The sequence below is a fragment of the Procambarus clarkii genome, chromosome 35 (genome assembly GCF_040958095.1).
Source record: "Procambarus clarkii isolate CNS0578487 chromosome 35, FALCON_Pclarkii_2.0, whole genome shotgun sequence".
NCBI classification, from domain to species: Eukaryota; Metazoa; Arthropoda; class Malacostraca; order Decapoda; family Cambaridae; genus Procambarus; species Procambarus clarkii.
The window spans coordinates 36,596,901-36,621,242 of record NC_091184.1 but is presented as its reverse complement, the minus strand read 5'-3'; the positions used below and the strand labels follow the sequence as shown (position 1 = coordinate 36,621,242).

Below are 24,342 nucleotides of genomic sequence, written 5' to 3'. Positions count from 1 at the left end.
TCAGATGTGTGGGAGGGGAGGAGTGGGGCGTGGGAGGGGAGTGGTCAGATGTGTGGGAGGGGAGGAGTGGGGCGTGGGAGGGGAGTGGTCAGATGTGTGGGATGGGGAATATAACCGGAATGGGGGGCGGCGGGGGCGCAGTTTTTTTATTTGGACATTGGGGTAACGATGGCGGAAGAGATAGACACCTGTGGAAGGGGTGAGGGGAGAGGGATCTCTGAGGGGAATTATTATAGAACAGTGTGGAATGGTGTAACTGGGTAAGGCCGCAGACGTCTGGTGTACTGTCACAGTCAGGTGTAACAGGAGGCTGTGTTGTTGTTGTTGTTATTGTTGTGATGTTCCTGCACCTCTTCCTGCCTACACAACCTCCCTTCCACTCTACGTTTTCCCTCCCTTGCCCCTCTACCTCCCTCCTTATATCCCCTCCCTCCCTTCCCCCTGTCCTCCTCCACCCCTTCCCTCCCTACCTTACCCTTTCCATTACCGTCATTTTGACTTATTTTCTATTTTTGTGTACGCTTTTCCACGCCTCCTTTCCGTCTCCTCCCCATCCCTCACTTCTCCCCTCCCTCTCATCCCCATCCCTCACTTTTCCCCTCCCTCTCTTCCCCATCCCTCACTTTTCCCCTCCCTCTCCTCCCCATCCCTCACTTCTCCCCTCCCTCTCATCCCCATCCCTCACCTTTTCCCCTCCCTCTCTTCCCCATCCCTCACTTTTCCCCTCCCTCTCCTCCCCATCCCTCACTTTTCCCCTCCCTCTCTTCCCCATCCCTCACTTTTCTCCTGCATATCCTCGCCGTTTTCATCCCTTCTCTATCCACTTCTTCGTCACCTCATTCATTCCCCTCCTCATTTTCTCACATTCAGCCCGTTTGAAAGTCTTCCCAAACCCTCATTCTTGATCCCGGTTTCCTGCCTCTCCCTCTCCCTCCTCCTCCTCACACACTCCTCACCTCTTTATTACGCCCCCCTTCCCCCTCCCTACCCCCCCGTCTCCTCCTTCAGGAGCGCCCCTTCCTCCCCCTCTGCTCCTCCCTCCCCGCCTCCCGGGGGGCTGGTCGATAATATCCTGGTCATATTACACTATAAAGATGATAGCCGAATGAATAATGAATAAGGCCGGGGTGATCCTAATAGTGATGCTACTGATATTGGCAGGGCGGGAGGGGGTGGGCGACCCCTTCTGACGGCAGGGCGGGGAGGGGTGGGCGACCCCTTCTGACGGCACGGCGGGGAGGGGTGGACGACCCCTTCTGACGGCAGGGCGGGGAGGGGGGGACGACCCCTTCTGACGGCACGGCGGGGAGGGGTGGACGACCCCTTCTGACGGCAGGGCGGGGAGGGGGGTGACGACCCCTTCTGACGGCAGGGCGGGGAGGGGGGGACGACCCCTTCTGACGGCAGGGCGGAGAGGGGGATGACGACCCCTTCTGACGGCAGGGCGGGGAGGGGGGTGACGACCCCTTCTTACGGCAGGGCGGGGAGGGGGAGGACGTCCCCTTCTGACGGCAGGGCGGGGAGGGGGAGGACGACCCCTTCTGACGGCAGGCCGGGGAGGAGGGGTGGGCGTCCCCTTCTGACGGTAGGGTCGGGAGGGGGTGACGACCCCTTCTGACGGCAGGGAGGGGAGGGGAGGGGGAGGACGTCCCCTTCTGACGGCAGGGCGGGGAGGGGGAGGACGACCCCTTCTCACGGTAGAAGGGAACATTCCCCCAACCCACTGGCTCAGTGCCTTGCGTGAGCCAGTGCGCCTGTTGCAGGCTCGTTGGTTAAAAATATAAAAAAAGGGCCCCAAAAAATCAACAGTAAAAAATATGCGAGCATCAACGGCGTGTTTCTATTTTTCCCGCCAACTGAGCCCCGTGTGATGGGCTCCTGTCAACACGTCGCTCCGGTGACTAAACGATCCAAGAGGGAACTATTGGGAGGGAGAGAGAGGGAGAGGTGGATTAGATAGGAGTAGCGGGGAAGAGAGAATGTATTAAGAGAGAGAGAACGAAGTACAGAAGAGAGAGGAAAACGTGAGAGAGAAAAAGAGGAAGGAAATAGCGTGCGCGAGCGAGAGTGAAGAGGAACGCGCGCTAGCAAAGTCCCTCCAAGCACTTAGGGAAAGATCGCAGCCACTTACCACTCCAGTCAGATTTACACTTTTATGGAAGAAAGAAAGACCTAAGCCTCTCATATTTTCCTCGCCACACTAGTCCCTATGACATATTAGCGCTAGGGTTATTGTTAGTTCTTGATCTGCGGAGGGGATTCCGCCCCTATTAGCAGCGTCTACGTATAGTGAATGACGGCAGAGAGAGAGAGAGAGAGAGAGAGAGAGAGAGAGAGAGAGAGAGAGAGAGAGAGAGAGAGAGAGAGAGAGAGAGAGAGAGAGAGAGAGAGAGGATTGGTCAACAAATGGGACGCGCTTGAAGCAGAAGTCACAGAAGCCACCGCGACTCAAAACTTCAGTAGCATATCATTCTTGAGTAACTTTTAAAGTTGTGTGATAAGATAACAATGGTCTAGTTGGTCTTCACCAGCTACTCACACAAGCTAGAGAAGCAGGACGGTATTTCTGGAACAGTGCTGTTTGGCTAAGGAAAGTAGAAAGTAAACCCTTCAGAAAGTAGGCAAAGGGTCACCGGTGACGGAAATGTATCACAACCCATCATGTTCCAGTCATACATAAAAGACTTAACACAGCAAATAAGCTCATCCATATCAAGATTTGCTGGCGATGCTAATCACATATGACGGGTCAGCCCAGAGGATGACTGCACACCACTGCAAAACGAACGTGACAGTCCCCAGATGTGATCTTATAAATGGCTATTGAAGTTTAGCCCGGCCAAATGCAATGTTATAAGGATAGGAATAGGAATGAAAAGACCCCCAAAACTGTTCAGAATGGAATAGTTAACTTCTCACTTCAAAACAAGAGCATCACTTGGGAGTAGACAACCCTAAGCCTAACACGAGAAGTACACATCAGCAGATTAACGCGCACAGCAGATAACACATATTTGCTATCAGCAGCATATGCCAAGATAGCAAACGTCCGGTTATCCTTGAGGAACCTGGACGAAGGACCTTTCAAGCGCTCTGTATGTTCTATGGTAAACCCGTTCCTTAGTATGCTGCCCCTGCATGGAACCCCTAAAAAAAAAAGTCGAAAAAGATGCACCAAGGCTCGTTCCTGAGCCGAGGGGACTGAACTATAAAGAAAGACCAAGGGAACCAGACCTAACCACCAGAAGAAAAAATAATGCAGACATGATTATGACATAAAAAATTCCGAGGAAAATTGACCAAGTAGTTGACGGTGCTAAATAATCTTCCAGACAAGGTACCTTCTTTTGGTAAGTACTTGACCGAGTAGACAGGGAAACAATGTTCTTATTACGAGAGAACAGAATGAGGGGACACTACCGGAAACTTGAGACACAAGTAGAGATGTTAGAAGGAACACCTTCAGTGTACCAGCCGTAAATAAATAAAATGGATTAGATGAGGAAGTTATTAATGAGTTATAAATGTTACTATAATACGATCGAGTGAAGAGAGTCATTGCATTAAACAACTGATAACGGAACAGTTTGGATATAGGAGGAAACGCTCATATCCTTCTAGCACATCTAGGTGAGTCCACTGAGAGAAACATCATCTTGAAAGGGAGGTTACGAGTGGTCAGTGTGAGGAGGGGAGAGGGGAAGGGAGAGGGGAAGGGAGAGGGGAAGGGAGAGAGGGGTAGTGATGGAGGAAGTGAGAGAAAGAGAGGGGGGGGGGGCGGGAAGGCAGAGAACGCAGACTGAATTTCAAAGATATGGCGGCACCTTCCATTGTTTGGTAGCAAACCTTGGCGCTTGTGGTGTTGTTGCTGCTGCTCTTTCCTCTCTCCAACCACTTGGGCTGGACGGTAGAGCGACGGTCTTGCTTCGTGCAGGTCGGCGTTCAATCCCCGACCGTCCAAGTGGTTGGGCACAATTCCTTCCCCCGACCCGTCCCAAATCCTTATCCTGACCCCTTCCCAGTGCTATATAGTCGTCATGGCTTAGCGCTTTCTCCCTGATTATTCCCCTTCTTTCCTCTCTCCTACACACACTTCTTCCCCCATGTTAAATAATAATAATATTAACAATAATTTCAGTAATGCCATCGATTTCGAGGCTCAGTTTTGACCTACCACTTCCCCGAGACTGACTTGAACCCCTGACCTTACTTTCCACCTTAATACTGACCATGACCTTTCACCTGCTTCTTACAGTAGTTTCTTGACCCCGATGACTTGACAGCACAGAGACGATAGATGACCAGATGTGAATAGACACAGACATTGCCGACCGACAGACATACACACAGCCGCACAAGCCACATGCAGACATATGCGCACATATCAGACATGCGCACATAAGACAATACATACACACAGAATACAGTCATCAACAATATATGTGCCCAGTCCATGGAAGACCTATGCCCAGTGGGTGGGACGTTCGTCAAGAAGAACTTTGAGTGGGATTGGGTGGTTATAAATAGGAGCTGCCTCGTATGGGCCAATAGGCCTTCTGCAGTTACCTTTGTTCTTATGTTCTTAACTCCGCTGAGGCAGCCAGTGCGCCAGGGCCCCGTAGGACGGTTAAGGTATAAACCATAAAACACAGGGGTGGGGGTGGGGGGTGGGGGGGCACAATGAGGGGTGAAGAATGGTCCGTGTAACCCGCCCTCATTACGCACTCATAATCAAGGGTGAGGTGAACCCACGGACTTAACCCTCCGCCTAGATTCTTCCCCTCCCACCATCCACCTCATAAGGGACACCCTCTCCCCAGGTGGAAGCCACTCTCCCCCCAGTGTGGGTCACCCTCACCCCTCTCCACAGTGAGGGCCTCGCCACCGCTCACATTAAAACTTGCTGGAACATTCATGGCCTTTTTAAGGACTCTCCGACCTTTACTTTGGTCGGGGAAAACGTCCGCTCCCATCAATAACATTTAAAAAGCTCGGCTCAACTCCTCGCCGGTCAAGTTTGTGGGCATTAAAAACTTTGCTGCCTCCGTCACCGCCGCTGCTGCCGCCGACGACGTAACTACTGCTGCCGCTGTTGCTGCTGTTGCGACAGCTTCTGGCAAGTGCGGCTGCGGCAACTACTGGCGTCTGTTGCGGCTGCGGGAAAATGGACACGTGCCACACTCTGCTCATGAGTGTGACCTTCCTTTCTGTGACCTCGTTCCTGATCTTGTGACCTCGCTCCTGATCTTGTGACCTCGCTCCTGATCTTGTGACCTCGCTCCTGATCTTGTGACCTCGCTCCTGATCTTGTGACCTCGTTCCTGATCTTGTGACCTCGCTCCTGATCTTGTGACCTCGCTCCTGATCTTGTGACCTCGCTCCTGATCTTGTGACCTCGTTCCTGATCTTGTGACCTCGCTCCTGATCTTGTGACCTCGCTCCTGATCTTGTGACCTCGCTCCTGATCTTGTGACCTCGTTCCTGATCTTGTGACCTCGCTCCTGATCTTGTGACCTCGTTCCTGATCTTGTGACCTCGCTCCTGATCTTGTGACCTCGCTCCTGATCTTGTGACCTCGCTCCTGATCTTGTGACCTCGTTCCTGATCTTGTGACCTCGCTCCTGATCTTGTGACCTCGCTCTTGACCTTGTGACTGATGGCCGTCATCAGCGGTCAGCATTCACAGAGCAGTTACAGGTCCACTTACGAGGTCTGCACCTCGTATCTCCATCTTGGCAGCCAGTCCTTATTTACTAAACACGTTACGAGCTCCGAAGCGCTACGAGATCGTCCTTAAAAATAATAACTGGTTTTGAGGACGACCTCGTAGCCATCGGAGCTCGTAAACTATTTGGTGAATACATACTATTCCGCCATGATTGAGATGAGAGATACGTATCTCGTAGGTGGGGAGGTAAGTCTTCTGTGAACACGTGACCTCCAGTCATATATATATATATATATATATATATATATATATATATATATATATATATATATATATATATATATATATAATATGAATGGGTTTGGGTGGATGGATATAAATAGAAGCTGCCGTGAATAGGCCAATGCAACTCTTTTTAATTTCCCTGTTATCATGTGAGCCATTTGTAGAGCTTGTGAGTAGACCAGATCATTGCTGGCTAAACCTTCGTTAGTTATGGGAGTGTATATCCCGGGGTACATTGAGGAGACGTCACCAGCGAGCCTTGACCACTGGACGCTACAGCTGCCTACTGACCCTCGCTGCTCTCTGTGGTACGCCTGCAAAGATTAATAGTGTTGTATGTAAGTTTGTTGTTGTTGTGGCTCGGGGCTCTCCAGGTTCTCTCCTCTCTCATATGCCTCTCGTGGTCTGTCCCTGCTCCTCTCTTCCTCCACAATGTGCCTCCCAATCACCCTCCTCCTCCTCCTGCTCCACAATGTACCTCCCAATCACCCTCCTCCACCATAGTCTCCCCTTCCCTTACCACTCCCCACCCCGGTCTCCTGCTCGGCATGAACGACGGGGGTGTTGTGAGCTGAAGAGATTCATTCACATCCTCGGTCCCGTGCGGCGACAACTCCCACGGGGGAAGTAATGTTCCTCTACCCCGCCAGGGATATTATAGCCGGGGGAGGGAGAGAGGGGCGAGGAGAGAGAGAGAGAGAGAGAGTGAGGGGAGAGGGAGGGAGAGTAGATAAGAATCAAACAGGTAGGGTAAAAAAGGACAAATTTCCCTAGTGATAACATTTTCTTTGAATTTTGTGCAAATTTGTTTTTCTGGCGAGGTCTTTCGTTGTGTAAATACAATATTATTGTGAGCTTTTGTGGGTTTTATATCTGTGCTCCTGAACACAAGGAGCCAGTCTGGGAAACACAGAGCTCTATGGCTAGACTTTACCTTGTTTTAACACAGTCACGTAAAACTGTTAGTTTGCAACTGCCCTGCTGGTCAACTGAGCACCATAATATATATATATATATATATATATATATATATATATATATATATATATATATATATATATTTATATATATATATATATTGTAGTTATTTAATTTATATATTGAGAATTATTATAGTATTACTAACAATTTGTGTATTTCTTCCACAGCAGGATCAGCTCTGAGGTGCCACACGACAGGTCAGTAAAGTATAAGTCTTTCTGGTCGCTTTACTCCACTTTATTATTTTGTAAATGTGGTTATAATCCTCCCGGTGGTTATTATTGATAACATACTTTACAGTCACTAGCTTTGCCAGAAACTGGTTATCAAATTGTGTAATGTTTTATGAATGTTTTAAAAATGACTTATAATGTTTGTTTCTGTTAAGAGTTGTTTTTTTAATGGTATTAATTTTTTTTTTAGTTTTGGACCTAATTTATAGAAATGTATTACTAATTTGGTTCTGATATATATATATATATATATATATATATATATATATATATATATATATATATATATATATATATATATATATATACATATATAAAGAACTTGTTATTTTCGACAATATATATATAGAAAGTATTATCATCTTGGACTGAGATATAGAAAGTATTATTATTTTGTATTTGTTATTAAAATATCTGAATATTTTTAGATAACTTCTATACTTTTGATAATTAGGATTAATTTGACAATTTATTGATTATTTTGAAGCTGGTAACAATAGCATTAAAAATCTATGACTAAAAAATGAGAATATTTTGAGAACTGTAAATGGGACATACGAAGGTACAAACTACAGAAGTTTAATACAAGAGCTAAATTTAGAGAAGTATTTGAAATTATTAGATTTAGTTAATGGTGTATAATATATACGCAAAGATGATGGGCGATATTAAGATTGTAATATGTATTAACAAATTAATAGTAGGAACAGTTAGGAAATAAAATAGATATTAAGAAATAAAGAGGACGGTAATGGTGAAAAATTAAGGGATTATATAGTATAATTTGGAAATATGAGTTTAAATTTATTAAGCAGTTCTCGAGATTCAGAATGTTATAACCCAAGGTTATTACTATCATACACAACCTCGTATTGTATGTTTAATAAATGTAAACAAAATCCGATATGATATTGGAAAGATGTACAGGTTTCGTAAGTATTTACGGAAATGCATGATTAATTCTCTCCACGGATAAGAGAGACATAGGTCGGTATATGTGCACTTATGGGCTGAGGACTGAAATAATATCCACTCTGGTCTGGCAGGCTGAAGCTGCTCCTAGTAGGGAAGTTCTTTATAAGACTCAACGTCTTAAACTTGGCCATAGTCCTTAATCTTGTACTCCAGATATCTTGTTAGAGTCCTTGTTAATGTACACAAGAAAGCTTGCTGTGGTCAGTAATCACGTACTCCAGATATCTTGTTAGAGTCCTTGTTAATGTACACAAGAAAGCTTGCTGTGGTCAGTAATCACGTACTCCAGATATCTTGTTAGGGTCCTTGTTAATGTACACAAGAAAGCTTGCTGTGGTCAGTAATCACGTACTCCAGATATCTTGTTAGGGTCCTTGTTAATGTACACAAGAAAGCTTGCTGTGGTCAGTAATCACGTACTCCAGATATCTTGTTAGAGTCCTTGTTAATGTACACAAGAAAGCTTGCTGTGGTCAGTAATCACGTACTCCAGATATCTTGTTAGAGTCCTTGTTAATGTACACAAGAAAGCTTGCTGTGGTCAGTAATCACGTACTCCAGATATCTTGTTAGAGTCCTTGTTAATGTACACAAGAAAGCTTGCTGTGGTCAGTAATCACGTACTCCAGATATCTTGTTAGAGTCCTTGTTAATGTACACAAGAAAGCTTGCTGTGGTCAGTAATCACGTACTCCAGATATCTTGTTAGGGTCCTTGTTAATGTACACAAGAAAGCTTGCTGTGGTCAGTAATCACGTACTCCAGATATCTTGTTAGGGTCCTTGTTAATGTACACAAGAAAGCTTGCTGTGGTCAGTAATCACGTACTCCAGATATCTTGTTAGGGTCCTTGTTAATGTACACAAGAAAGCTTGCTGTGGTCAGTAATCACGTACTCCAGATATCTTGTTAGGGTCCTTGTTAATGTACACAAGAAAGCTTGCTGTGGTCAGTAATCACGTACTCCAGATATCTTGTTAGGGTCCTTGTTAATGTACACAAGAAAGCTTGCTATGGTCTGTAATCACGTACTCCAGATATCTTGTTAGGGTCCTTGTTAATGTACACAAGAAAGCTTGCTGTGGTCAGTAATCACGTACTCCAGATATCTTGTTAGGGTCCTTGTTAATGTACACAAGAAAGCTTGCTGTGGTCAGTAATCACGTACTCCAGATATCTTGTTAGGGTCCTTGTTAATGTACACAAGAAAGTTTGCTGTGGTCAGTAATCACGTACTCCAGATATCTTGTTAGGGTCCTTGTTAATGTACACAAGAAAGCTTGCTGTGGTCAGTAATCACGTACTCCAGATATCTTGTTAGAGTCCTTGTTAATGTACACAAGAAAGCTTGCTGTGGTCAGTAATCACGTACTCCAGATATCTTGTTAGGGTCCTTGTTAATGTACACAAGAAAGCTTGCTGTGGTCAGTAATCACGTACTCCAGATATCTTGTTAGGGTCCTTGTTAATGTACACAAGAAAGCTTGCTGTGGTCAGTAATCACGTACTCCAGATATCTTGTTAGGGTCCTTGTTAATGTACACAAGAAAGCTTGCTGTGGTCAGTAATCACGTACTCCAGATATCTTGTTAGGGTCCTTGTTAATGTACACAAGAAAGCTTGCTGTGGTCAGTAATCACGTACTCCAGATATCTTGTTAGAGTCCTTGTTAATGTACACAAGAAAGCTTGCTATGGTCAGTAATCACGTACTCCAGATATCTTGTTAGGGTCCTTGTTAATGTACACAAGAAAGCTTGCTATGGTCAGTAATCACGTACTCCAGATATCTTGTTAGGGTCCTTGTTAATGTACACAAGAAAGCTTGCTGTGGTCAGTAATCACGTACTCCAGATATCTTGTTAGGGTCCTTGTTAATGTACACAAGAAAGCTTGCTGTGGTCAGTAATCACGTACTCCAGATATCTTGTTAGGGTCCTTGTTAATGTACACAAGAAAGCTTGCTGTGGTCAGTAATCACGTACTCCAGATATCTTGTTAGGGTCCTTGTTAATGTACACAAGAAAGCTTGCTGTGGTCAGTAATCACGTACTCCAGATATCATGTTAGGGTCCTTGTTAATGTACACAAGAAAGCTTGCTGTGGTCAGTAATCACGTACTCCAGATATCATGTTAGAGTCCTTGTTAATGTACACAAGAAAGCTTGCTGTGGTCAGTAATCACGTACTCCAGATATCATGTTAGGGTCCTTGTTAATGTACACAAGAAAGCTTGCTGTGGTCAGTAATCACGTACTCCAGATATCTTGTTAGAGTCCTTGTTAATGTACACAAGAAAGCTTGCTGTGGTCAGTAATCACGTACTCCAGATATCATGTTAGGGTCCTTGTTAATGTACACAAGAAAGCTTGCTGTGGTCAGTAATCACGTACTCCAGATATCATGTTAGGGTCCTTGTTAATGTACACAAGAAAGCTTGCTGTGGTCAGTAATCACGTACTCCAGATATCTTGTTAGGGTCCTTGTTAATGTACACAAGAAAGCTTGCTATGGTCAATAATCACGTACTCCAGATATCTTGTTAGGGTCCTTGTTAATGTACACAAGAAAGCTTGCTATGGTCAATAATCACGTACTCCAGATATCTTGTTAGGGTCCTTGTTAATGTACACAAGAAAGCTTGCTGTGGTCAATAATCACGTACTCCAGATATCTTGTTAGGGTCCTTGTTAATGTACACAAGAAAGCTTGCTGTGGTCAGTAATCACGTACTCCAGATATCTTGTTAGGGTCCTTGTTAATGTACACAAGAAAGCTTGCTATGGTCAATAATCACGTACTCCAGATATCTTGTTAGGGTCCTTGTTAATGTACACAAGAAAGCTTGCTATGGTCAATAATCACGTACTCCAGATATCTTGTTAGGGTCCTTGTTAATGTACACAAGAAAGCTTGCTATGGTCAATAATCACGTACTCCAGATATCTTGTTAGGGTCCTTGTTAATGTACACAAGAAAGCTTGCTATGGTCAATAATCACGTACTCCAGATATCTTGTTAGGGTCCTTGTTAATGTACACAAGAAAGCTTGCTATGGTCAATAATCACGTACTCCAGATATCTTGTTAGGGTCCTTGTTAATGTACACAAGAAAGCTTGCTATGGTCAATAATCACGTACTCCAGATATCTTGTTAGGGTCCTTGTTAATGTACACAAGAAAGCTTGCTGTGGTCAATAATCACGTACTCCAGATATCTTGTTAGGGTCCTTGTTAATGTACACAAGAAAGCTTGCTATGGTCAATAATCACGTACTCCAGATATCTTGTTAGGGTCCTTGTTAATGTACACAAGAAAGCTTGCTGTGGTCAATAATCACGTACTCCAGATATCTTGTTAGGGTCCTTGTTAATGTACACAAGAAAGCTTGCTATGGTCAATAATCACGTACTCCAGATATCTTGTTAGGGTCCTTGTTAATGTACACAAGAAAGCTTGCTGTGGTCAATAATCACGTACTCCAGATATCTTGTTAGGGTCCTTGTTAATGTACACAAGAAAGCTTGCTATGGTCAATAATCACGTACTCCAGATATCTTGTTAGGGTCCTTGTTAATGTACACAAGAAAGCTTGCTATGGTCAGTAATCACGTACTCCAGATATCTTGTTAGGGTCCTTGTTAATGTACACAAGAAAGCTTGCTATGGTCAGTAATCACGTACTCCAGATATCATGTTAGGGTCCTTGTTAATGTACACAAGAAAGCTTGCTATGGTCAGTAATCACGTACTCCAGATATCTTGTTAGGGTCCTTGTTAATGTACACAAGAAAGCTTGCTATGGTCAGTAATCACGTACTCCAGATATCTTGTTAGGGTCCTTGTTAATGTACACAAGAAAGCTTGCTATGGTCAGTAATCACGTACTCCAGATATCATGTTAGGGTCCTTGTTAATGTACACAAGAAAGCTTGCTATGGTCAGTAATCACGTACTCCAGATATCTTGTTAGGGTCCTTGTTAATGTACACAAGAAAGCTTGCTATGGTCAGTAATCACGTACTCCAGATATCTTGTTAGGGTCCTTGTTAATGTACACAAGAAAGCTTGCTATGGTCAGTAATCACGTACTCCAGATATCTTGCTAGGAGGGAAGATGGAGAGAGAGAGGGGGGGGGGAAGAGGTAGCCTAGGAGGGCAGTATTGACAGGCTCGCCCCCTACCCTAGGACCTCGGAGACAACACCTTCCCCCCCTCATCTATCTCCCCTTGTCACTGTGAACCACCACCTCCTACTCCTCCCTCTACCCTTACCTATCCACAAACCACATCTACCTCAGTGTCACCCCTACCCCCCACTCTCCTCCTGCCCCCCCCCCCCCCTAAACACCTCCCCTCAGGGGCTCTGTGTACCGTGTGAAGATATTCGTAATGGTTGTGTTGGAGGAGGATAATATACAGTCGCAAGACGACTTCCCCTTCTCCATCTTCCCCTTTCCTTCCCCCTCACCCCATTCCTTTCCCCTCCCTCGCTGTCCTAATGACGGGGCTCCATTAGCTAATGAAGCAGCAGAGCCGGTTGGGTCGGGAGGTCTCAGAGCGGTGAGGAATGTGTGTAGGTGATGGGAGGGGGAGAGCCAGGTGATGGGAGGGGGAGAGCCAGGTGATGGAAGGGGGAGAGCCAGGTGATGGGAGGGGGAGAGCCAGGTGATGGGAGGGGGAGAACCAGGTGATGGGAGGGGGAGAGCCAGGTGATGGGAGGGGGAGAGCCAGGTGATGGGAGGGGGAGAGCCAGGTGATGGAAGGGGGAGAGCCAGGTGATGGGAGGGGGGAGAGCCAGGTGATGGGAGGGGGAGAGCCAGGTGATGGAAGGGGGAGAGCCAGGTGATGGGAGGGGGAGAGCCAGGTGATGGAAGGGGGAGAGCCAGATGATGGGAGGGGGAGAGCCAGGTGATGGGAGGGGGAGAAATTTCTGGTGATGGGTGGGGGAGTGTCCAGGTCATAGGAGTTTTGCCACATGATGTGTGGGGGGGAAAGGGCCAGGTCATGGGAGTGGGGTCACGTGATGGAAGGGGGCTGAGACAGGTGATGGGAGGGGGACGGGACAGGAAAGGGAAGGTGGGAGGGGTCAAAGATAGGAGTGGAAAGGCCAGGTGATAGAATGGGGAGGGGGGGGGGGGAACAGCCTGGTGATGGGAGGGGGACGTAAAATGTGATGGAAAGGGGAACGGCTAGGTGATGGAACCGACCGATCCCACTGTAACGGGATAGGAATGGATAGCTTTGCATCTCTTCCCCCTTAGATGACCCACTGTTGTGAGAGGGGGGCCCCGCACCCCCTTGGTGTAAGTCATTCATCATCCTCATCATTATTACCGTCGCTCACAAACAGTCTCAGGTAAATGCCTTGATAGTTACGAAATCAAATTTAAGTATGTTTTTAACTATTAGTGAAACATACAACAATGCAAGAAAGCCTTTGTTGGAGTAGAAGTCTACGGTGATCTAACCCCACATTACACTATGTGGGCACGCCTTCACCCTGCCTCTCAAATATTGCTGCCAACGTCGTCACAACACTAAACTATAGACTGTTACCTTAATCACATCTATTGATCTTGGGTTGTGACCACATAATGGGGCGTGTTGATCCTTTACAAGTACAGACCTACAATACCTCTATACCTCCTTCGCCAGATTTATTCACAATCATCACCAGCCCTATTAGGTGTCAATATTACTTCAAATACATCAATGACTCGGTCTTACTTTACATATCGTAAGGAATTTATTATATTTAGGTGATTGTAACCTAACATCATTAATGATCACGGGAACCACCTAAGGGGTAGTTTCAGGTCAAGACTCTTCTCATTCCCCTTAACAAGCTCTGAATTTTCCTTTCTCACAGTTCATGTTAAGTCTGACGCCCTCTATTAGTTTTCCCTGTAACTCGATCTCCCAATCGGTTTACAACCATGTCCTCAATTACTGCTGGGTGAACAGAGGCAACAGTGTAGGACTGGTGCCTAGGGAACGCTCCCTGATCAGACCTCGAGCATAATATACTGTCCCTGATGTCTTATATCTGCCACTCTCTTCCCTCATTCATCTATTCCTTGTTTCTTACTTTCTCTTTTCTTCCCTCTCTCCCCTCCATCCCCCCCTCTCTTAGTGCCATTAGAGGGTTAGCCAGTGAGGGGAACAGTTATGTGATCAAGTGGACTGTTGGTACGCCGTTTCCCCTTGCCACTTGTAGGTCCTGCTCCTGTGGTCAAGGGAAGGAGAAAGAGGTGGGCAGTGGGAGGAATGAAAGAAGGAATTAGAGAAGAATGGAGGACAAAATAGAGGGTATAACAATGTGTAATAAATGGGAGTGTGAAGGCAGAGGTATGGTGAAGTAGTTGGGGAGAGGAGACGAAGGCAAAAATAGTAAATGAGTAAGAATGAAGAGAAACAAGGAAAGGAACGGAAGATGGGAGAAGGAAAGAGAGGAAGAATAGAGTGGTTGACGTAGGAGAGGTGAGCTTGGATGTGTATCGTCAGCTGTCAGACGGGATTCAAGTGATGGCTCTGACGGGAAGCTGACAGGGCCCCAACGGTGCACCAGGGCCCCGACGGTGCACCAGGGCCCCGACGGTGCACCAGGGCCCCGACGGTGGACCAGGGCCCCGACGGTGCACCAGGGCCCCGACGGTGCACCAGGGCCCCGACGGTGCACCAGGGCCCCGACGGTGGACCAGGACCCCGACGGTGCACCAGGGCCCCGACGGTGCACCAGGGCCCCGACGGTGGACCAGGGCCCCGACGGTGGACCAGGGCCCCGACGGTGGACCAGGGCCCCGACGGTGCACCAGGGCCCCGACGGTGCACCAGGGCCCCGACGGTGCACCAGGGCCCCGACGGTGGACCAGGGCCCCGACGGTGCACCAGGGCCCCGACGGTGCACCAGGGCCCCGACGGTGGACCAGGGCCCCGACGGTGGACCAGGGCCCCGACGGTGGACCAGGGCCCCGACGGTGGACCAGGGCCCCGACGGTGCACCAGGGCCCCGACGGTGCACCAGGGCCCCGACGGTGGACCAGGGCCCCGACGGTGCACCAGGGCCCCGACGGTGCACCAGGGCCCCGACGGTGGACCAGGGCCCCGACGGTGCACCAGGGCCCCGACGGTGCACCAGGGCCCCGACGGTGCACCAGGGCCCCGACGGTGGACCAGGACCCCGACGGTGCACCAGGGCCCCGACGGTGCACCAGGGCCCCGACGGTGGACCAGGGCCCCGACGGTGGACCAGGGCCCCGACGGTGGACCAGGGCCCCGACGGTGCACCAGGGCCCCGACGGTGCACCAGGGCCCCGACGGTGCACCAGGGCCCCGACGGTGGACCAGGGCCCCGACGGTGGACCAGGGCCCCGACGGTGGACCAGGGCCCCGACGGTGGACCAGGGCCCCGACGGTGGACCAGGGCCCCGACGGTGCACCAGGGCCCCGACGGTGCACCAGGGCCCCGACGGTGGACCAGGGCCCCGACGGTGGACCAGGGCCCCGACGGTGGACCAGGGCCCCGACGGTGGACCAGGGCCCCGACGGTGCACCAGGGCCCCGACGGTGCACCAGGGCCCCGACGGTGCACCAGGGCCCCGACGGTGGACCAGGGCCCCGACGGTGGACCAGGGCCCCGACGGTGCACCAGGGCCCCGACGGTGCACCAGGGCCCCGACGGTGGACCAGGGCCCCGACGGTGGACCAGGGCCCCGACGGTGGACCAGGGCCCCGACGGTGCACCAGGGCCCCGACGGTGGACCAGGGCCCCGACGGTGCACCAGGGCCCCGACGGTGGACCAGGGCCCCGACGGTGCACCAGGGCCCCGACGGTGGACCAGGGCCCCGACGGTGCACCAGGGCCCCGACGGTGGACCAGGGCCCCGACGGTGCACCAGGGCCCCGACGGTGGACCAGGGCCCCGACGGTGCACCAGGGCCCCGACGGTGGACCAGGGCCCCGACGGTGCACCAGGGCCCCCAACGGAGAGATGGAAAGGGAGATAATATGAAGGAGAGTGAGAGAAAGGAACGAGAGAAGAAAAAGGGACAGAGAGATAATACAAGACCATAAGAAGGTTGTCTCTCGTGAGAAACCAAACAGCCTTAAGCTCCACTTCCAGACATGATAGACTCGGGATACCAACCACAACAGACGGCTCGGTCCGTGCTCGCCTCCCGCTGCTGCCTCTAGGACACCACACCTGGCAGGTGGCACCATTTTCTTCATGCAAACTTTAACTACTATTATGCTGCTCCTGCTGCTGCTGCTGGTGCTGCTGCTCCTGCTGCTGCTGCTCCTGCTGCTGCTACTGCTGCTGCTACTACTAATACTACTGCTACTACTGCTACTACTGCTGCTACTGCTGCTGCTGCTGCTACTACTGCTGCTACTGCTGCTGCTGCTGCTGCTGCTGCTACTGCTGCTACTGCTGCTGCTGCTGCTGCTGCTACTGCTGCTGCTGCTACTACTGCTGCTACTGCTGCTGCTGCTACTACTGCTGCTGCTGCTGCTACTACTGCTGCTACTGCTGCTGCTGCTGCTGCTGCTGCTGCTACTGCTGCTACTGCTGCTGCTGCTGCTGCTGCTACTGCTGCTGCTGCTACTACTGCTGCTGCTACTGCTGCTACTACTGCTGCTACTGCTGCTGCTGCTGCTGCTGCTGCTTCCACGGCCACTGCTTCTACAGTCACATTTAGTATATTTTAATAATGGTGTAACGGGGGGTGGGGGAAATAACTCTATCTTGTCCATTATTCCACCCCCCCAGTTAACTAACGAGGCCGGGGGAAACAGCTCTCTCTAGTCCGTTATCCCGTCCCCAGTTAGCTAACTATTCTAGAGCACTCCCAGAGTTCCTAAGGCAACCTCTCTCGTTCAACACCTTGTAACCTAGGTATTTGACTACCTAGGTACTAAGACTACAAGGCGTCGTAACTGGATCAGCTACCCGAAACTCTAGAGAGAACTCTAGAATACAGAATCATTGCCACAAACGTATAAGAGAAAACGAAAGGAAAGAAATGAAAAGTGAAGTAATTAGTGAGGGTTTGGGGTGAGAGGTAGAGAGGTGGGAGGAGCGAGGAGGGTCATTAGTTGAAAGTGAGAGTTTAGAGAGGGGGTGGAGGGAGAGGTGTAGATAGGTAGAAGTAGAAGAGTAGATAGTATAAGTAGAAGAGTAGATAGTAGAAGACGAAATGCTGCCACCATCCATTCATGATCATTACATACAAGACAAGGAATGGAACTTGCCTGTATCACAAAATTCTCAAAAGATGTTATCATGAGTTCATTATTAGTATGTTCCCTCTGTACCATGTACTCATTAAAATCAGGGAACCAATAATCCCCGAGGAGGCTTTCTCACCTCAACTCAACTCTCTAGGAAACACAGTGAAAGACCATTTAAATAATAAATTCATAATTATATTTCACCTGAAGTATCATAATTTAGCAATTCAATTAAAATGTTCCAGTTTAATATTTAAAGTGAGTCATCATCCAAGAATTCGAGAACCCTACAACTTGACTGCCCCTGATCATCACACAACATATGTAAACACGACCAAGTCACCTTAATGTTCACTCACCGAGGACTGAGTCTAAGTTGAATAGAGAGGGGGGGGGGGTCTGCAATTTTCAGGCAGCGTCACCCCCCGTCTGGTGACGGCCTATCTCGACGGCTGGCCTCTGCTCTGCTCCGCTGGCCGGTCTCCTATTGCTTAATACTCGATAGCTCTCCGAGTTTATATTGGGGAACCTAGTAGCTAACTCCGCCCACAAGTAGATAGCCTCCGGCACTACCAAGCCACTCCTTAAACGTCGGCATGTTTGAAGGCTACCCGGCTCCAATTATACGCTTAGCGGAAGCAAGGTGAAATTCTCATGATCTGACCTCAGGTCACTTGGGGTCGTTAACGGTTAGAGGTGTGAGATCTCAGGCAGACAACTGGCGCCTCTCAGATCCTTGTCTGTGACTCGTGTACTCTATATATATTTTAAATAAAGTAACCCAAACACTTTTACAGTGTTACATCTCCCCTTCTCCCCGAAATAAAGTTTTTGCAACACTGCTAAAGCAAGCTAGCTGTGTGCAACAACTTTATTAACGAAAAAAAAATACATCCTAGCTAAACAAATATACATCATCCTACTCTAAAAAAATGAAATATGTAGACAGACGTCCATTGTCTCTGGCTGGGCGACGTCACTGCTTGGTCTTGTAGATAATCCTGTACCACATTTCTTCAACACAACTGCCTCCGTCGCTTCTCCGTCGTTAACGCACAACAACCCTTGGTCAACCCGAAAGCCGTTACTACTTGAACTGCGCACAGGACCGTGGAATTCGGTTGTCCCAGCTGATCTGTAATTGGCCCTACGTCAGTCACCATGAGAGACGTATATTGGGGTTCTTCACAGCTATAGGGACTACAAGTTTCGAGACCTTCATATAGTTGCCAACAGTAGAAATCCCATCCTACTCTTCTTCCTCCCTGTTGCTCCAGCCCGCCTCCTTCAGAGAGCTACTTCTGACAGCCAAATCAAGTCCGCATGACACAGGAAGAATCACTCAACAGAGCAACATGCTTGTAGGAGGGGCGGCCAGTTAAGGCAAACGATCCTGTCTTGCAATTACGCTCCATGCAATGATGCTGACACCAGCAAGGGACACTAGGTATCATGTCTCACTCAGCTTGTCTTATCTTCTCTTCTTTCTTCTCTCTATTTCTTCTCTCTTCTTTCTTCTTTCTTCTTTCTTCTTTCTTCTCTCTTCTTTCTTCTCTCTTCCTCCTCCCATGGGTCTTAGACAAGCGACCTGGGGTCCATTGGGGGTCTGTCCGTCCTGGGGTCCATCCTGGGTAGACCGATGTTGGTGGGACAGACTGGAGTCGTTGTTGCTCCTCTTCCATCATTACTGGGTCGTCTGGGGTCGTCTGCAGAACGACCTGGGGTCCACTGGGTAGACCAATGTTGACTGACCGAGAGGGCTGCATCTTGGGGTCCCCTGGGGTGGTGATGGTGGTGGAGCCGTGACCTCCAGGTAGTGGGCTGGTCGTGGTGGTGGTGATTAACGCCCGTGAGTGTGGTACACAGCAGCCGTCTCCCTCTTTTGTATGTGCGTCTCTCCTCTCTTCTGGCTCCCACCTGTGGGTGAACAGAAAGGCGACAATATCGTGCTCCCAAGATATGTTATGTGACCCTGTAGTTTGTATAGGGTTACACAGTCCAGTCATACCGCTCTCCTCCTGGCAACAACTACACTTAAATTTTTAAAATAATCCAATTAACACTGAATGATATTGACTTGGTGGAACATAAGACAGTAACAGAGGAAAGTTAGAGAAGAGAGAATAAGGTCATCACTACCTTTAACTTGTCACAAAAAAAATCAACACTAATAGACAAAACACTAGCCTAAACTTAACTGTACCGTTCCTAATCTTAAGTACATAATTAACCATTACTCCCACCCTTAACCTACAGCCACCTACGTGACCCAGAGTGTCTCCCTAGCTTCTCCGCCGGTCAACAACCCCAAACTGTTGCCACCCCTGTGACCAGACTATCTAACGTCGAGCGTCCCCAACGTGAAGTCTACTGACATACTAAGGCTCCCCCTAGCATGCTGTACAAGACCAGTACACCTCGGGTTATTGCGTTCAAATGGAGTAAAACAGTCGATCGCAATAATCTGAGCAGAACCACTACTTAAACTATTTAAAAACTACACCTGCCACTCCCCACTGACCTGGAGACCAGCGGTGGCTGGGTGTCCCCGTGGGACATGCGAGGTCACCTGTCACACTCAGCTGACCTGCACTACCAACACCGCTAAGTTCCCAAATCGCCAAATCTTATTACTAACATTAATCACTACACACGCAAGTTCTGGTGAACATTCCCTGAACTTCACAAAACTCACAAAATCACAACGCAAGAGAATCACTATCTCCTAACCTGAAAAAACTCGCTAAATCGCGAAAGAAAAACACCTGTCAAGATCTCCCTGATAGCGCCTGAGCGGCAAAAAGACACGTGGGACTGAACAATGTTAAAAGAACACCAACTACCTACAACATTGTTCAACACCGCTGCCAACATTGTAACGGGCGGTGGGGGAAATAACTCTATCTTGTCCATTATTCCACCCCCCCAGTTAACTAACGAGGCCGGGGGAAACAGCTCTCTCTAGTCCGTTATCCCGTCCCCAGTTAGCTAACTATTCTAGAGCACTCCCAGAGTTCCTAAGGCAACCTCTCTCGTTCAACACCTTGTAACCTAGGTATTTGACTACCTAGGTACTAAGACTACAAGGCGTCGTAACTGGATCAGCTACCCGAAACTCTAGAGAGAACTCTAGAATACAGAATCATTGCCACAAACGTATAAGAGAAAACGAAAGGAAAGAAATGAAAAGTGAAGTAATTAGTGAGGGTTTGGGGTGAGAGGTAGAGAGGTGGGAGGAGCGAGGAGGGTCATTAGTTGAAAGTGAGAGTTTAGAGAGGGGGTGGAGGGAGAGGTGTAGATAGGTAGAAGTAGAAGAGTAGATAGTATAAGTAGAAGAGTAGATAGTAGAAGACGAAATGCTGCCACCATCCATTCATGATCATTACATACAAGACAAGGAATGGAACTTGCCTGTATCACAAAATTCTCAAAAGATGTTATCATGAGTTCATTATTAGTATGTTCCCTCTGTACCATGTACTCATTAAAATCAGGGAACCAATAATCCCCGAGGAGGCTTTCTCACCTCAACTCAACTCTCTAGGAAACACAGTGAAAGACCATTTAAATAATAAATTCATAATTATATTTCACCTGAAGTATCATAATTTAGCAATTCAATTAAAATGTTCCAGTTTAATATTTAAAGTGAGTCATCATCCAAGAATTCGAGAACCCTACAACTTGACTGCCCCTGATCATCACACAACATATGTAAACACGACCAAGTCACCTTAATGTTCACTCACCGAGGACTGAGTCTAAGTTGAATAGAGAGGGGGGGGGGGGTCTGCAATTTTCAGGCAGCGTCACCCCCCGTCTGGTGACGGCCTATCTCGACGGCTGGCCTCTGCTCTGCTCCGCTGGCCGGTCTCCTATTGCTTAATACTCGATAGCTCTCCGAGTTTATATTGGGGAACCTAGTAGCTAACTCCGCCCACAAGTAGATAGCCTCCGGCACTACCAAGCCACTCCTTAAACGTCGGCATGTTTGAAGGCTACCCGGCTCCAATTATACGCTTAGCGGAAGCAAGGTGAAATTCTCATGATCTGACCTCAGGTCACTTGGGGTCGTTAACGGTTAGAGGTGTGAGATCTCAGGCAGACAACTGGCGCCTCTCAGATCCTTGTCTGTGACTCGTGTACTCTATATATATTTTAAATAAAGTAACCCAAACACTTTTACAGTGTTACAATGGCACTCATTGTGTCTGGCACTGTAACAGAGCGTTGGGCTCCAGTTCTTGTTCCCACCATGTAACTATATGCAATGTTATTGCTTTTGCAAAATTTCTCTTCCCTCCCACATCTGGAGGATAAAAAAAGGGAAGGAGGGACAAGAGAAAAGAGGGGAAGAGGGATGGGAGAGGAGAGTGGAAGAGAGAGTAGAGGGGATAAATGAGAGGACGGGGGAAGACGAATAAGAAGAGAAAGACATAAGGAGAGGAAGATGAATGAGAGAGAGGGGATAGGAGAGGAGAGAGAGATAGAGGGAGTGGTGAGAGAAATGGGTGTTGGTGGAGCCCATCATGTTCAGTGGAGCGTGTTGGTGATAAGACCTGTGTCTCCCTCCCTCCCCCCCTCCCTCACGCTGTCTCCCTCACGCTGTCTCCCTCACGCTGCCTCCCTCACCATACCTCCCTCACCATACCTCCCTCACCACTCCTCACCCAACAATACGACACGCGACTTTCATAACATAGAAAACGGAATCCTTTGTTGTGATGCTAAACAGAGGTATGAGATGTCTCGCTGTGTCAGAGCGTCGCCATGACAACCTGATGCTGAGCATTATTCCCCTCACAACATCATATCAACATGCTCCCGAATGTATAATAATATTTTATACAATTGACCTCAATGTTATGATAATATTAATAATAATAATAATAATATTCTGTAAAAGCTTAGTAATTAAGGGAACATTTTTGATGTAAACATTAATTTTTGGTGATGGGAAGCTGAACATTGTACCATGAAGGTGAACATTGTACCATGAAGGTGAACATTGTACCATGGAGGTGAACATTGTACCATGACGGTGAACATTGTACCATGAAGGTGAACATTGTACCATGAAGGTGAACATTGTACCATGGAGGTGAAAATTGTACCATGACGGTGAACATTGTACCATGACGGTGAACATTGTACCATGAAGGTGAACATTGTACCATGAAGGTGAATATAGTGACCATTATCAAAGGTTACTCTACCCTGTTCAAGAGGTTTGAAAAGGTTAGGTGTTCTCCTCCTCTGTTTTCAAATGTAGCAGCAGCCGGAACAGCACCAGCACCAGGAGCAGCAGCAACAGCAGCAGCAGCAGCAGCAGCAGCAGGGAGAACTAACACCAGTAGCAGCAGCAGGAGGGCAGCAGCAGCAGGAGGGCAGCAGCAGCAGCAGGAGGGCAGCAGCAGCAGCAGGAGGGCAGCAGCAGCAGGAGGGCAGCAGCAGCAGGAGGGCAGCAGCAGGAGGGCAGCAGCAGCAACAGGAGGGCAGCAGCAGCAGCAGGAGGGCAGCAGCAGCAGCAGCAGCAGCAGCAGCAGGAGGGCAGCAGCAGCAACAGGAGGGCAGCAGGAGGGCAGCAGCAGCAGCAGGAGGGCAGCAGCAGCAGGAGGGCAGCAGGAGGGCAGCAGCAGCAGCAGGAGGGCAGCAGCAGCAACAGGAGGGCAGCAGCAGCAGCAGGAGGGCAGCAGCAGCAGGAGGAGGGCAGCAGCAGCAGGAGGGCAGCAGCAGCAGGAGGGCAGCAGCAGCAGGAGGGCAGCAGCAGCAGGAGGGCAGCAGCAGCAACAGGAGGGCAGCAGGAGGGCAGCAGCAGCAGCAGGAGGGCAGCAGCAGCAGGAGGGCAGCAGCAGCAGCAGGAGGGCAGCAGCAGCAGCAGGAGGGCAGCAGCAGTGGGCGTAATGAGGCAGCTTGTTACCCCAACAAGCGCCCCAACACTTGCCTCCTCTAGATTTTATTGACAATCCCACAGGACAAAAGGTCTCAAGGGGCCATCTGCGTCCTACTCTCCCTTTCCTTCCTGCTTCTCTCCCTCCCTCTCCCTCCCTCTCCCTCGTCCCCCCCCCCCACCCTGTTCGCTCCTCACCGAGCCTATTATCGCTGGCTTTCTGCTGGGCCACAACTGCTTCTTTTTCTTTGTCTCTGTCCTGGGGGGGGGGGGGGCGTGGGAGAGGGGGGGCGTGGGAGAGGGGGGGGTGACTGGTAGCGGGGAGGTGGGGAAGGGTGGACGGTGGAGGGGGGGACAGGGAAGGACAGAGCGGGGGGGGGGAAGAGATGACCTAGAGAGACATCTTCATCTTGCGAAACTTCTCTCGTTATCTCACCACCAGAGATAAGGGGTCGTGAAGATAACATGTATCCTCACTCCTCGAGTCTCGTTATCATCCTCACTATTACCCTCATACATTGCATTAGCTCAAGTGTGCATCAGTTGTATACTCCAGCTGTATACATGTATTATCCCCCGTCATCTCAGACATGTGTTGAGCATATCAACCTTTTTAACAATTAGTTAAAGCTTATTTATGTTTATGTCTTAACGGTAAAGCCTATTATCTGTGAAGAGTTGGGACGTGACAGCAACACTGGAGATCAGCCCGGCCTCCGACCATGATAGTTCTAAATAAACAGGTGTGTTGCGCCAACACTGTCCATGAGTTGTGTTCGTAATGTTGTACAGAGACCCAAAAAGCACACCCAAAACCCAAACGTAAACAGATACAAGTCTAGTACATATATGTACTGCTTTTAAGATTGCGTATATGAGGCCTAGGACTGCTTGAGCAGTTTCAATAAGAGACTTAAGTTACTTTTCCAACTTGTAAGTGTGCTATTTGGGTTATTCACTAATACAAAATATAACTTTCTGAGGTTTAACCGTCAAATTTTGTACGTTTGACCAAATAATTGTCAAAGGATTAGAACATTATGAGGTTGTGTGCAATATTTTAGAGTGAAAACAAA

At 48.6% G+C, this 24,342-nt stretch overlaps 1 protein-coding gene across 1 annotated transcript in view; it reads left to right on the top strand.

Annotated features, from left to right (window-relative positions):
• LOC123768544 (vesicular glutamate transporter 1) overlaps positions 1-24,342 on the top strand; it is a 221,503-nt gene that overhangs the window by 60,428 nt on the left and 136,733 nt on the right. Inside the window, exon 3 of the mRNA XM_069336351.1 lies at positions 7,102-7,131. Coding sequence (XP_069192452.1) covers positions 7,102-7,131 — 30 coding nt within the window. The remainder of the gene's footprint in view (positions 1-7,101; positions 7,132-24,342) is intronic.